The 13,102-nt window shown below is 47.1% G+C and overlaps 1 protein-coding gene across 1 annotated transcript in view; it reads left to right on the top strand.

Annotated features, from left to right (window-relative positions):
• Nucleotides 1-8,047: 8,047 nt before the first annotated feature.
• BAZ1B (bromodomain adjacent to zinc finger domain 1B) overlaps nt 8,048-13,102 on the top strand; it is a 49,096-nt gene continuing 44,041 nt past the window's right edge. Inside the window, exon 1 of the mRNA XM_031060390.1 lies at nt 8,048-8,105. Coding sequence (XP_030916250.1) covers nt 8,048-8,105 — 58 coding nt within the window. The remainder of the gene's footprint in view (nt 8,106-13,102) is intronic.

Here is a 13,102-nt window from a genome sequence, read left to right as displayed (position 1 = left end):
TAGGGTTAATTTCAAAGGCCCTTTTCCATGCTTTATTTTCTTCAGTTATTATTAGAAGTCACAGCTCTCCCACTGTCGGTGCACTCACAAATACACACGTCGCCTGTTTGTACCTGACATGAAACACAGCTTTGTATTTCACACTATGGCACAAGAAGGACTCCCCTTGACAAATTGAGAATTGATTATCTAAAGGGTGATGATGGACTGAGAGTCAGTGATTTGGGAGATGGACGTATTGGAAATTTGGTCGGGGGAGGAGGAAATGTATTTGTAAGGTTTTCATTTTTCCTATGTGTGTTCCTTTTTATATATAGTTGTAGTGTAGTTAATAAAGTTTTCTTTTCTTTATTTCTAAGTGGAGGCCTGCTTTGCTTATTCCTGGTCACATCTCACAGAAGAAACCAGGGAGAATGTATTTTCACAGGGGCACTGGCATTGTGCCAGTGTCAAACCATGACAATGCCTAAGACCTAAGACCCCCTTCTAATGTATAACCTCCCCACACCTTTGTCTTTTCCTTTTGTCAATTAGTTGAATTCCTTATGGAATTTATGGTTCTTCCCATTGTTTCTTTCAACTCCCAATATTGAATTTTATTTATCAGCAGACCTACAATTTATTTGTAAAGACAAATCTCTCATTCCATTTATGAATCAGTGGAATCCTTCCCATTGTTTCTTTTATCATTCAGTATCTGGGTTTATTTACCAGCAGATCCACAGTTTGTTTGTAAAGACAAGTGCCTCATTCCTTTCTATCCTAAACTCCTGGATGCATGTTGCTGTTGCTAGAATTATTTTTGCTTTTATATATTCTCTATATTCTTTACACATAGCTCTATTGTTGTATAGTTATATATTTCCTAGCTAGCCCCAGTACTTTTCCCCACCCTGATAGGCATGTGAGAAATGACCGCGCCCTTTAAAATTTCAAAGGTTTATTAAACTGCAACAAACACAACAAAGGACTGAATAAGGAAAAGGGACAGTGCTGGGAGCATGGCCGACTGTCAGAGGCTCATCCACAAAACAGCTGCTCCACTTTTTATATCCCTGGTGTTGCATCAGCCAACCCTCCCAAAGTCTGCCAGGCAACTCTTCTTTGCCATCCCTTGGTGGAAACCTTTGTGCAACTTGATTGGAGGTGAGATGTTGTGCTAAGCCCCCCCAACAACAAGCTTTCCCCATTCCCAACTGCCCCATGCAAGGGGCACATGTACACACCCTCCCTCTGCATGTCCCTGACAGGCCTGACGATACAGAGGGGGGAAAGGGGAGAACAGAGGGTGTCCAAACAACAAACTACAACAACATAACCATACATCAACAAAACTTCTCTTAACATACACACAATATTCATCCCTTTATTGCGAGAGCCAATCATCATATTACCCATCTATAACAATCCCCCCTTTTCCTTTATATAAGTCATTTAGCTCAAGCAATTAATTTCCATTTTCCACTCATGCTTTTCATAGATCACTTTGCCTTCTTTGTGGGGGTATTTTAGTTTGTTTTTCTTTTTCAGCATAGTTTGGATGGGTCATAACGGTGAGGGTTGACAATAGTGTGAGTAGTGAAAAGAGTATCCACATAAAACGATTGCTGAAGAATTTGTTTGGATTCCAGGAGGGAAAAGACAACTAAGGTGTAACAGACAAAAAGGGAATGATAGGGGTCCGGTATGGCTTCTACCCCCACCTACTATGCCTACGGGGTTGCTGCACGCAGCAGGGTTATATAATCTTCTCGTGGGCAAACACAGGGGCCAACCCAGTCTAGTTCCTGTCGTACTCCACTCATCAATTCCCAAGCAAATCAACCCAGCACTTCCCACTGTTTCCCGTGTACTTCCCCTCAACAGACACCCGCAATCCCTATCCACTAAATAGGACAATTACATCAATGACCAATACAATTCAAATCTCCCACTCAAAGTGTTACTTAAGCAGTCCCCAAGCTGGCTGGTAGAAGACAGACCCTACTTTTTGTGTGTCCTGGGGCTTTTCTGGTTACCTCTCAGTCTCTGCTTAAAAGTCAATCTTGTCTCACCCAGTCTGGATGTTATGATCCATTCCTTTGGTTCTTCTACCAGGCCCTTAATTCTGTTGGCATGAGTCCATCCCTGCTCTGCAGTTCGCACAGCCTACTCAGTGGTGAGCAGCGCCTGAAAGGGACCTTCCCATTGGAGGGTTTGAAGCTGGTCTTTCCATAACTTCATCATTATCCAACCTCCAAGGTTAACATTATGAATTCTGAAATCCAGGGTCGTAGTTTGAGGGATTATTCCTTCATGCCTTACCTCTTTTAAGGTCTCTGCTTTAGACATATTTTCTGGCACTGGCTTCCCTCTCCTCATAGCTGGCAACTCTCTGTGGTGAAGTCAAAAAAGGTAGTCCAAAGATCATTTTATAGGGTGAGACTCCTAAATCTGACCGAGGCTGGGTTCTAATTCTTGACAGGGCTAAAGGGAGGCATTTTATCCATGACATCTGGGTTTCAATCAGCTTAATCAGAGTTCCTTTAAGATTTTGATTCATCCTTTCAACACTACCAGAACTGTGTGGATGCCATGGAGCGTATCGCTCCCATTTTACCCCCAGGGCTTGAACAACCTGCTCTAATATTCTAGATGTGAAATGAGTTCCTCAGTCCGAATCAATCCTATTCACCACCCCATATAGGGGAATAATTAATTCCAGAAGGGTTTTGCTTAAAATACTGGCATTGTCTTTAACAGTGAGCACTGCCTCTACCCAATGGGTTAAGTGATCTACTGTCACTAGCAAAAATTTCCACCATTGTACCTGGGGAAGCTCAGTAAAAGCTACCTGGATGTTCTGAAAAGGTCATAAGGCTAGCTCCTGCCCTCCTCTTGGTGTTTTCCTCATTACTGTCCTATTTACTTGTTGACATATCACACACTGTTCAGTTACCTGCTTAGCTTTTCCAAAAACTCCAGTCCCTTAGGAACTGATCACTCAGTGTTTTGTGTACCCCAATGTATTCTGTTATGCATGCCTTCTAGCATTTTCCTGCCAAGTGGTTTATTTAACAACTGTCTCACATCCAGTAACTTTCACTTCCCTTCATTATCTTTCCTTGCTCCCATTTGGAGGAGTTTTCTCTCTTTGTCTTGCTAAACATCAGGACTTACTGCATTTCCCCCATGGAGGTTAACACCATCATTACCCCAATTAGGCCACATCCCTATCTTCCAAATCTGCTAAATTGTTTTCCTGTGCCTCCAAAGTCACCTCTTTTTTGATGTCCCTTAACATATACCATTGCCACTTCTTCTGGTCATTGTAGGGCCTCCAATTATTCCAAAATAAGCCTTTCATGAGTGCACTCCCAGCCTCAGCTGGTAGCTCTAGAACTCATCATCCAGGCTGAACAGTTTGTAGTCTGCAAACTTCATGTTGTTTGAAGCATTCCAGATGACAAACCTGACATGGTAGACCTTCTGCCTGGTGATCTGGTGGATGTACTCAGTGCCCAGCCAGAACTCGCTGTGTACATTCCCAAAGCCATGCTTGTAGGTGCTCCAGGACTAATCCCAGGAGATCGCTGAGCTGCCAGTTCCTCTGGATGACAGTCCAGCCCCTGTCTGCCCCACTCATCTCACAGTACACCATGATGTTTGCAGTCCTGTGGGTTGGATGATGTAGATGCCACTGGGGCTGCTAGCAGGGACCTTGCTGCAGTCCATGGGCCAGCCTGGGGCAGGACAGAGGAGGATTGAACAAGCCCAAGGCACAGACCTGTGGCTGGTTCTGCAAGACCAAGACATTACCAGTCCTACCTGCCCAAAGAGTACAGATGAGGCAAATCCCATTGTCACGTGAGCACATTAGTTCCCTTCTGGAATTAATGCCCGCCTCCTTGTCGTGCCCACAGTTGTGCTCTCCCCACCTGCAATGAGCACTCACTGAGGAGCCTCTCCATCCCGTTGCAGGTAATGTTGTCCAGACACAGTCCATCCCAGATCCTCTCCCAGAATAAATGCTGCTCAGGGCTGCTACTGCATTCCCCCCAGCCACACTGCCTACACACGACAGAGGCATCTGTTGTGTCTCAGGAGTCATCGGACACTATCCCCGACACGTTGCTGTACCAAACCTCTATCCGTCCCAAGCACTGGTTGGAGCCATTCACCAATCCTGCAAGTCCTTGGAGAAAAAGGGCTCAAGGAGCTGTCAGTGTGTGGACAGAGACATCATGAACAGGCTTGAGCAGAGGCAGGTCTGAATATGGTTTTAGAAAGGCAGAGCCAACACCAGATTGAGTGTGACAAGAGTAGTTCAAGGAGGGTTTTAACAGGAGTTAAAAACGTTAGCAGAGTTCTCTAACTCTATCCTTTTTTCTCTCTTATATTCATATTTAAGCATCGTGATGAGCTTTGTCACTTATCTTCCTGGTGTTGTCAACATCTGCACATCATTGTTCTCTACCTGCACCTGACCATGTTTGTGATGTCACCCCTTACCACAGAAAGCACAAGGTCACTGCAGAGACACAGGGATGAAACACAAGGACATTTGAGTTTGCCACTGTTAGCAGTAAAATCAAGTTCTCCAGATGAATCCTTGTTATTCCAAACTCAAGGATGGAAAAAACAAGATGATACAGATGTACTCCCATCATCCTGGAGACATCTTCCAAATAGGCACTTGTACCTTTTTACTGTCAGGCCAGTGAGTTTTCCATATGCACTCATGTAAGTGCAGCCCCACAACACAGATGCCACGAATTATCAGCTCAGCAGAACAGCATTTGCTTTGCAGTGCTGCAACACTTGACAAGAGCAACCTCTTCCCTGTGCCAATAGCTTGGAAATATTTTGAGGTCAAGGCTACTTGTCTCATGTCCCAGGTGACTTTTCTTCCTACCCCATCCTAATAATTTGTCTGTGGCTACAGGCTTGGCAGGTCACAGACAGCCATAATAGCAGCAATTACTGCCCTTTCCAGCCTCCCACACCACAGGGAAGAGCCTGTAAGTCCTCTCTAAACTTTCCTCAGTGCTGTGGTCCAGCCCCGTGGTCCTGCAGTGACAAGAAGTGATGGGTGGCCTAGGAGAGGCTCTGGTTCCTGGAGAATCTGAAGCAATTCTTCAGCAGCAGCATGGACACCACACCAGGAGGAGTGTAGTGGTTTTGGTTCGCCAATTTGAGATTTCTACAGTTTTGAGATTTCCCAGCCAATGCACCAATGCATGTGGTAGGTTCAGTGCCGGCCAATCACCATACACTCACTTCCTGCTGTGAGGTAGGATTAGGAGAAAGGCAAAGCAGGCACAAAACTTTAAAAGGGTATAAAGAAAAGTTTATTAACAGTAACTAAAAGAAAGAATAATAAGAATTAGAACAAACCTTCAGGACACTTCTCCTCTCCCCACAACTTCTTCTTTCCCACTGACAATGTAAAGAAACAAAACCTAAAATTTCAGTCAGTTTACCACCTCTAAAATAGTCTTTTTTCAGTTCACTTAGGGAGAGAAGTCCCTCTTTTTAATATTATGGAGGTTTCTCCACAAGAAAACAGTTGTCTCGTGGCTTTTAACTTCCATGAATAGCAGCCACTGGGGGAAATCTGTAATCATGAAATCCCTCCCATTTTCCACAAGCTTTTCCCACAGCTGTGTTTATGGGCCATGTCAACTTATGGGTTTTAAAGATGAGCTGTTCAAAGGCAAAAGTTCCCATTATCTATCTCTAAAATCGTCTTCATCTTTGGGAACACTGGTCTTCTTCTTCTCTCCCTGGGGGCACAGGGTCTTCACTCTTCTCTCTCTCTCTCCCTCTCTCTTTCTGTTCAAACTTCTCATATATTACAACTTCTTTATCATCCGCTTACTTTGGCATAGAGGCTTTTGCTCAATATCAATCTGAATTCTTCATATCCCCATGATTTCATGTGCTACAGGGAAACAGAGTCTTTTCTCCATAGCTTTACAAGGGAATTTCAGCCCTAAGATTAAGACATCTCCTCATCCCTCCCATCTGGGACTTAACTTCTTCACTGACCTCGATGTCTTCATATTGCCTGCATTTTGCTCTTTTCTCTCACTCAAGGGAAGATTGAAGCACTAAAAATTAACATCTTGCCCAGGGCCTGCAGATTGTCACCTGACCCTGGCCGGGCTGGTTGCTACAGATGGCAGGAACTGCGGGTGGGGGGATGGAAGGCTAGGATCTAATCAGCCAGGGTAGGATCTAATCAGCCAGGCCAGAACTCAGCAGCAGCAGCACGATGGGGGAGGGGAGGGGGTGGCTTCTCCTTCCCACTGCCCGGTGGCTGCGGGCGAACTTCCACAGTGGTAAAATCTTAGCCGAGCAGGCCTGGCCCGGGCTGCTTCTGGAGGCTGGTGGACTCGGCTTGGCCCTGGGCTAGCGGCAAGATGTTAGAAATCGGAGCCATGGCCCGGCTCATGGCGCTCCCTCCCCTGACCAGCAGCCGATGGGAGGGGGCTGGCAGGTGCCCTGGGGGAAGGGGCCCAGCCTGTGGCAGGGGCCGCCCGGCCTGGCCGAAACAGAGGGCCAGGGAGTGTTACCTCTTTGCCAGCTGGAAGAGAAAGAGGAAGTTCCCAGGTTTCTTTCATCTTTAACATATTTTTCACAGAGGTGTGTACGAGTTTCGAGTGGCTAAAAGTTTTGCATCACTTCCATAAATGTCTCCCATGCAAAACCAGGACATTGAGGCACCATGTACCTCAGCTGGGGTCACCAAGCTTCCGCAAAAAGAGAAAACTGATGGAATAGCAGCTTGACATTGCCTTCCCTTGGCCAGCACTGACTGCTGCAGGGAGAGCTGTGGGATTGGGCCCTTAGATGGGTGTCTCTGGCTTCTCTCAATTCCCCAGTCACAGAAACACAGCACATGAGAAGGAGCTTCCCTGCCCATTCCCCAGCCTGAAAAAAAAATGCTGGTTTTAGGCCAGAACAATTTCTCACCATGTAGAGGACAGCAAAGAGAGGGGAGAGGACCTTTTCCCAAAGGGATCCTTGGGTACCAAAGGGAAGGTGGTCTGGTCAGATGCAAAGGTCACCTCTAGGCTCAGAAGCCTACAGCACCCTACTTTTTGCCCATATGGGTACAAAGGAGCTCCCAGCACATGCAGGAAGCCCCATGGCTGTGACTGACCCAAGGCAGGATTTTCCCCTTGAAGACATGCAACTGTGAGCAGGTGTTTCCTACCAGGAATTTGGGAGGATTAGAGCTGAGCTGTTAAGTAGGGTTTGGCTGTTGCACACTTTTGGTGCAACTGCCTGTGCTGCAGTGCCAGTCTAGAACCCTTGACTCAGGAGCTACCAAAATGTGCTAACATTACTGGCTTGTCCTAGGATGACTTTATGATACTTGTATCCCCAGTCATCTGTTCTGTTTATGCTGGCTATTAAGTTCTGCACCTTTAAGACTGGTTCCGAGAGCAAAGTGGGGGAAAAAGAAGCACAGTTTGTTTTCAGAAACTGCACTCACTTCCCCGCATTCCTTCTCATGGACTGCGTTGTCTGCAGCATGGACAGACAGCGGGAGAGAGCTCTCCTTTTACTTTTTTTTTAGCTAGCTAAGGCAGAGAAGTTCCCCAGACTGTGGCTTTTCTTTTTCTTGGAACTGATCAGCACTTCTCTAGACTAAAACCCCAGAAAAACACCAGGAGCTCACACCTGTGGCCCAGCCTACTAGGGCTGAGACGTGGCATCTTCCAGTGCAGGAGGGACTGATAAGAGACTGAGTGAACGGAGCTACACCCGAGAAGGACTTTCTGAATTTGCCATGTCTTCAGAACAGTGAGGAGTTTTACTGGTTTTTTTTTTTATGCTTGTGAATACTTTGCTTGTTAAAGAGACAAAGAAAGTTTTTTTCCCACTTTTCTCAAAGGAAATCTTTTCCCAAACCAGTAGGGGGAGGGGCCACTTGAATATGCTTTCTAGAGGGACTTCTTTGGAAATTTCCTCCCAATTTTGCCCTAAACCAGGACAGGCTCTGATAGTGAAAGATTTTGTGACCAAAAATATATAAGGATGTATATTTACACCTGGGATGGCCATGTACTGCATGAGCAAGACCACCAGCTTGAAAACATGCTTCAGGCTCACAGGTATGGAGTAAAGCCACAGCCTTTTGGTCAAATTCAAATGTTCACTGATGTTAGAAAGGAACAAGATTACATTTAGCATCTGGATTAACTCCAGGCTGGAGCAGGAGAGCTGACTCAGACACACCTGGGATGTCATCACCAGCAGCGAAGAGAAAGAACATCTGCAGATGTCCCATGGAATCTGCATCTGTTGTGAGTGCTATGAGCCAGGAGCTGGGCAGTGTTCACTGCCTCACTGGGAGAAGGTCAGTGATGCTGGGGATGTTTGGCAACATTCCCTAGAAGCCTGTTGTTTTCCCACCCCTGGGAGCCCTTGGGTGCTGCTGTGCCCACTCCACCAGGAACCTGCCTGCCTGTCAGGGACACAATGTCACCTCAGCATCAGGTAGGCAGCCAGTTCCATTGGAAGTGATTGACTGGAATCAGTCGAGGAAAACAGTGTCAGAAATTTTATCACAGACTCCTGGGAATGTATCAAAGGAGCACCAGGCTCTTAACAGAATAAGTACTGTAAGCTGTCCCGCACATAGAAGCAGTAATGGGGTATGGCTTCCTGCAGGACATAGTTTGATGTATCTGGACTATTTCTAACAAAATCCTCCCTGAAGTCCCCTCTTTGTGGCTCTTCCAGCTCCTCCAGGATTAAACAGCTCTGTCCTTTTTCTCTGAAAGACACAAGGCTACTTGCAGCTCCAAATGCAAAGCCCTGTGGGAGCTCCCCTCTGGGGAGCATCAGTGGTGACAGCAGGGTGGCAGCCTTGGCCACCCACTCACAGCTGTGTCCTGCTCCCAAATCCTGTGTTATTTATGGAGGCCCTTGCCAGCACAATGTCCAGACAGCTGGCACTGAGTAGTCCAGCACTGTGTAGTCCAGCAGGCACTGGGGTGAGGGCAATCCCTGATTGTGGATCCTGGCAGCTACCTGGGGTGAGGGGAGAGGCATGTTATGACCCACATGGCCAAAATCACATTTAGGATCAAACTGACCTTGGAGCACTTGGGGCAGAGTTGGCTTCTGCTTGTTCACCAGCCCAGAGGAGCAGTAATTGGGAAGTCCGGATTGCCATGGGAAGGATGGGGAAATTGAGAAATTGCTTGAAGGTATAGGAACACAAGAGGAAACAGTTTTCAAGCAGAGATCACAAGAACAGCTGACAGATCAGCAGGACGCTGTGCCCAGAGATTAGGCCCATTGACTCCCTCCTGTGTCAGTACAGAGAAAGTCCATGACCCAGAGAAGGGCTTTGCAAACCACCAGGTCAAACACTGAGTGTGTTTGGAAGCTGCTAGGAACAGCATCAATGCAGTACCTCCTCAGGTGCCCTCAGGCCAGGCAAGAGTCAGACCAGCAGCATGGCCAGTCTGGACAGACCCCTGTGTCACCTCTCCCACCACTCACCAGCTCCTTACTCCTCTGGGTCACAAACTCAATCTTGCTCTCTAAACACGCATGTACCAGACTTGCAAATCTGCTTTTGTTTCTGAAGAGGGAAAATCTGAGAACCTCCCCAGGGTTACAGCTTCACCTCCTACCTCCATTCAACTCATTCAGATAAATCCACTTAGTTCCACCAGCATTTAACAGGAGTGGAAGGTTGTTTCAAGTGAGTCCAAATGCTTTTATTTCCTCTATGTCCACTGCTGGTGAAGGCGAGGGAAGATGGGGACTGAGGGGAAGGGCAAGAGCAGTTAAAGGCTGTGAGGAGCAGGGGGTCCAATGGTGATTTCCATCATGTGCTCCCTGCTGGAATGCTAAAGGCACCGGCCATGGCTGAGAAGAGGCAGCCAGTGGTAAGGCTTCATGACAGTGGGCTCCGTCCTCATAAGGATGCTTTCATTTGACAGTGACACCAACCCATTACTGGAGTTTCTGCCATCAATACACACCCTGCTCAGCAGACTGTTCTCACAGCTCACCTCTCCAGCTTTGATATCTCCCAGAACAGGACATATCACCAGACAATGCAAATGTGGCCACTTCCCTCCCTAGCAGAACCAAACCATTTGGGATGATGATGGGATTCTCCTCTTCAGACAACCTCTGGTGTGTCTGGAGAACAGCTGCACACACTGTCCAAATGCAGGAGTGCCATCTCCTGGGCACTGGGAGACAGTATACAACAGCCTTGGAAAACCATCCTGGAGTAACTCAGAGCTCCTGAGGCTAAGAAGCTGCTGCTATGGGCAGGTACCACCCATGAAGAGAAACCCAACCTTTGTGTGCCTCAGCAAGCAGCTGCAGGGTCAATGAACAGCTCTCAGGTCAGTGCATGTTTAACCTGTGCCAGGAACTACATAAAATTTCCCAGCTTGAAAAATGACTGGGGTACACCAGACCTTGACTAGTCCTGTATCAGCACTGGAAGGCTGGCGTGCCTCAGATCCCAGTGGTTTGCTATGGAGGAACAGGCACATGGCTCCACGGTGGATGTGCGGGGACAGGCACCTCACCCTCCCATCCCTCCCTGTGGTTCTGCCTCCCTCAGCTCCTTGCCCTGCCTCCGGCTCCCCTGAGGGTGCTCCCTGTCCAAGAACTAGCCCTGTGCCTGCTGCCCCCGCTCCCTGCATGCTGCCATTCCCCAGGGTCAGACCCTGATGTGTCCCCACAGTGTCAGAGCTACAGAGTGGCCATATTCACTCAACACCACCTTTCAGCTAAGCATGTTCTTCCCACATTATACTGCGCCACAGGTCTGTATCTGCTCCCCATTCTCCCTCAGTTCATTACACTTGTTTTCCTTCTCCTCCCCACTTTGCCCTGCAGCCCAGAGAGGCAGACATACACCATGTAAAATTTCAGCTCTCTTGGGGTCTCTAGCTAGTCAGAGTGACCCCGAGATACATCAGAATGTCTCTTTTCCCAGCCCAGGGGTTGAAGAAGGAGTCAGAGCTCTTCATTTCTCGGTCTCAAGGTTGTTTATTGTATCTTATCTATAAAATTCTTTCTCCTGACCTGCCGAGGTCTGCTAAGCAAGACAGTCAGAGGCACTCTGTCTGCCCCCGGGGTGGTGTTATCTTCTTATACTAAAAACTACGTATACAATATTTACAATTACTTTCCAATACCTATCACCTATGTTAGACAGTGAACTTCTATTCTAAACCAATCTGTAAGTGCCACCATCACAGCAGAAGATGGAGGCCAAGAAGAAGAAGAAAGGCTCGACATGTCCAGATTCCTCCATCTTGCCCCCTGAACCCCGATTCTAAAAACTCCAAAAAATCTATTTTTTCACCCTGTGATAAATTCACTATCATTCTACTTAAACTGTCGTGGCTTGTAATTCTTCATATAAGGTTGGTAATTGGTTTTTCCAAGGGCTAAATCAAAGGCACAGGGGTCTTGGGCTCTGTGCCAAGGTCTCTGAGCCCCTGGACAGGGGCTCCCGTCCTCCAGGGCAGCCAGAGGAATTTCCTGGGCTCCGACAAGCTCAGGTACTCTAATTTCTGACAAAATAACATGGAGTGAAGCCAAGCTCCAAGTGAAGTCCCACAAGAACCTGTTTCACTGGCTGTGAGCTGACTGTGCTTTCAAGCAACTCTTACAGCCCCTTACAGGGGTAATGGGAATCCTCAACAACCATTCTTACACTCACTGATGGATTTATGGCAATACATATCTGTTCTGGTACTAAACAGAATCATAGAATCATGTGAGGGGATAGGCTAGAAGGGACCTTGAAGACCATCTTGTTCCATCCAAATAATGGACAGGGACACCTTTCACTAGACCAGGTTGCTCCAAGCCCTGTCCAGCCCAGCCTTGGACACTTCTAGGGATGGGGCATAACTTCACTGGGAACCTGTTCCATTGCAGAATACTACTACTAGTACCAACAATAATAAAGTAAGAGCGAACACTTATGTTACAGCATTACCCTTCTTTCCTGCCTGTTTACAATGCTGTGGAAAATACACTGGACTTCTGATTCCAGCAGACACTGTGCTCTGTGTTCCGTTATGCAACTGCTGTGTTCCAGGGATACTTACAGCCCAAACTTCTCCCCAGAATTACACAACACATCAAATGAGTGTGCACCCAGGGAAGTTAAATGATTTAAATACTTCACCAGCAGAAATTATGGGAACCTCATTCCTATAAAGCAATCTAGTAAACTAATAATAATCTGATTACTACATCTACAATCTGGAGAATACTGCGTGAGATCCAGTTATTCTCCTGTCTTCTAGGGAAATGGATGATACCATTAATTCTTTTGCTCCAGAGCAGAACTGGTCCCAGTTCATACATTCCCTTGGGCCAAATCACCCAGCATAAACAGCCCTTTACAGGCAGGGGGTAATCTGAGTGTCCATCTGCCTGACATAGTGCATGGTTAGATTGGGTATTGGGAAAAAATTCTTCCTTGTGAGAATGGTGAGGTCCTGGCACAAGCTGCCCAGAGAAGCTGTGGCTGCTCTATCTTTGGGAGTGTCCAAGGCAAGGTTGAACAGGACTTGGAGCAGCTTGGTCTAGTGGAAGGGATCCCTGCCCATGGCAGGAGTTGGAACAAGATGATCTTTAAGGTTCCTTCCAACACAAGCCATTGTGGGATTCTATGATTCTATGCAGTTTTCCAGGGCTGCTGCTTCTCATCCTGAAGCAGCCATGACAGGGCTGTAAAAAGCAGACCTAGTCTTCAGTGCCATGAAGAGCACAAACCCAGGATCCCTAGAATGTATTTGCACAGTAAACACAAATCTGCTTTCCAATCCCTTGGAAAGAGCTATGAGATCACAGCTTCTGCTCTGACTGCTTTAGGCAGGCAATGCTCGAGCTACTGCCCCTCCAATCCCCAGTAAATGTTCATGCCACAAAATCTCCCCACACATTTCCTATGAAGAAAAAAAAAACCATAAACCCGCAAAACCCAACCCACAACTCTCGAATTTTTGTCTTTCCTCCATTGCCAGGAGCAGCACCCACGGGGTGGCTGAGCCTCCCTCCCCACTGTCCCAACAGCCCCCAGGCCGCAGCTCCTGCCTCTTCTTCAGCC

This window comes from Geospiza fortis, unplaced genomic scaffold (assembly GCF_000277835.1).
Source record: "Geospiza fortis unplaced genomic scaffold, GeoFor_1.0 scaffold59, whole genome shotgun sequence".
Classification (NCBI taxonomy): Eukaryota; Metazoa; Chordata; class Aves; order Passeriformes; family Thraupidae; genus Geospiza; species Geospiza fortis.
Note: the sequence above shows the minus strand (reverse complement) of the source record. Positions and strands in the feature narration are given on the sequence as shown.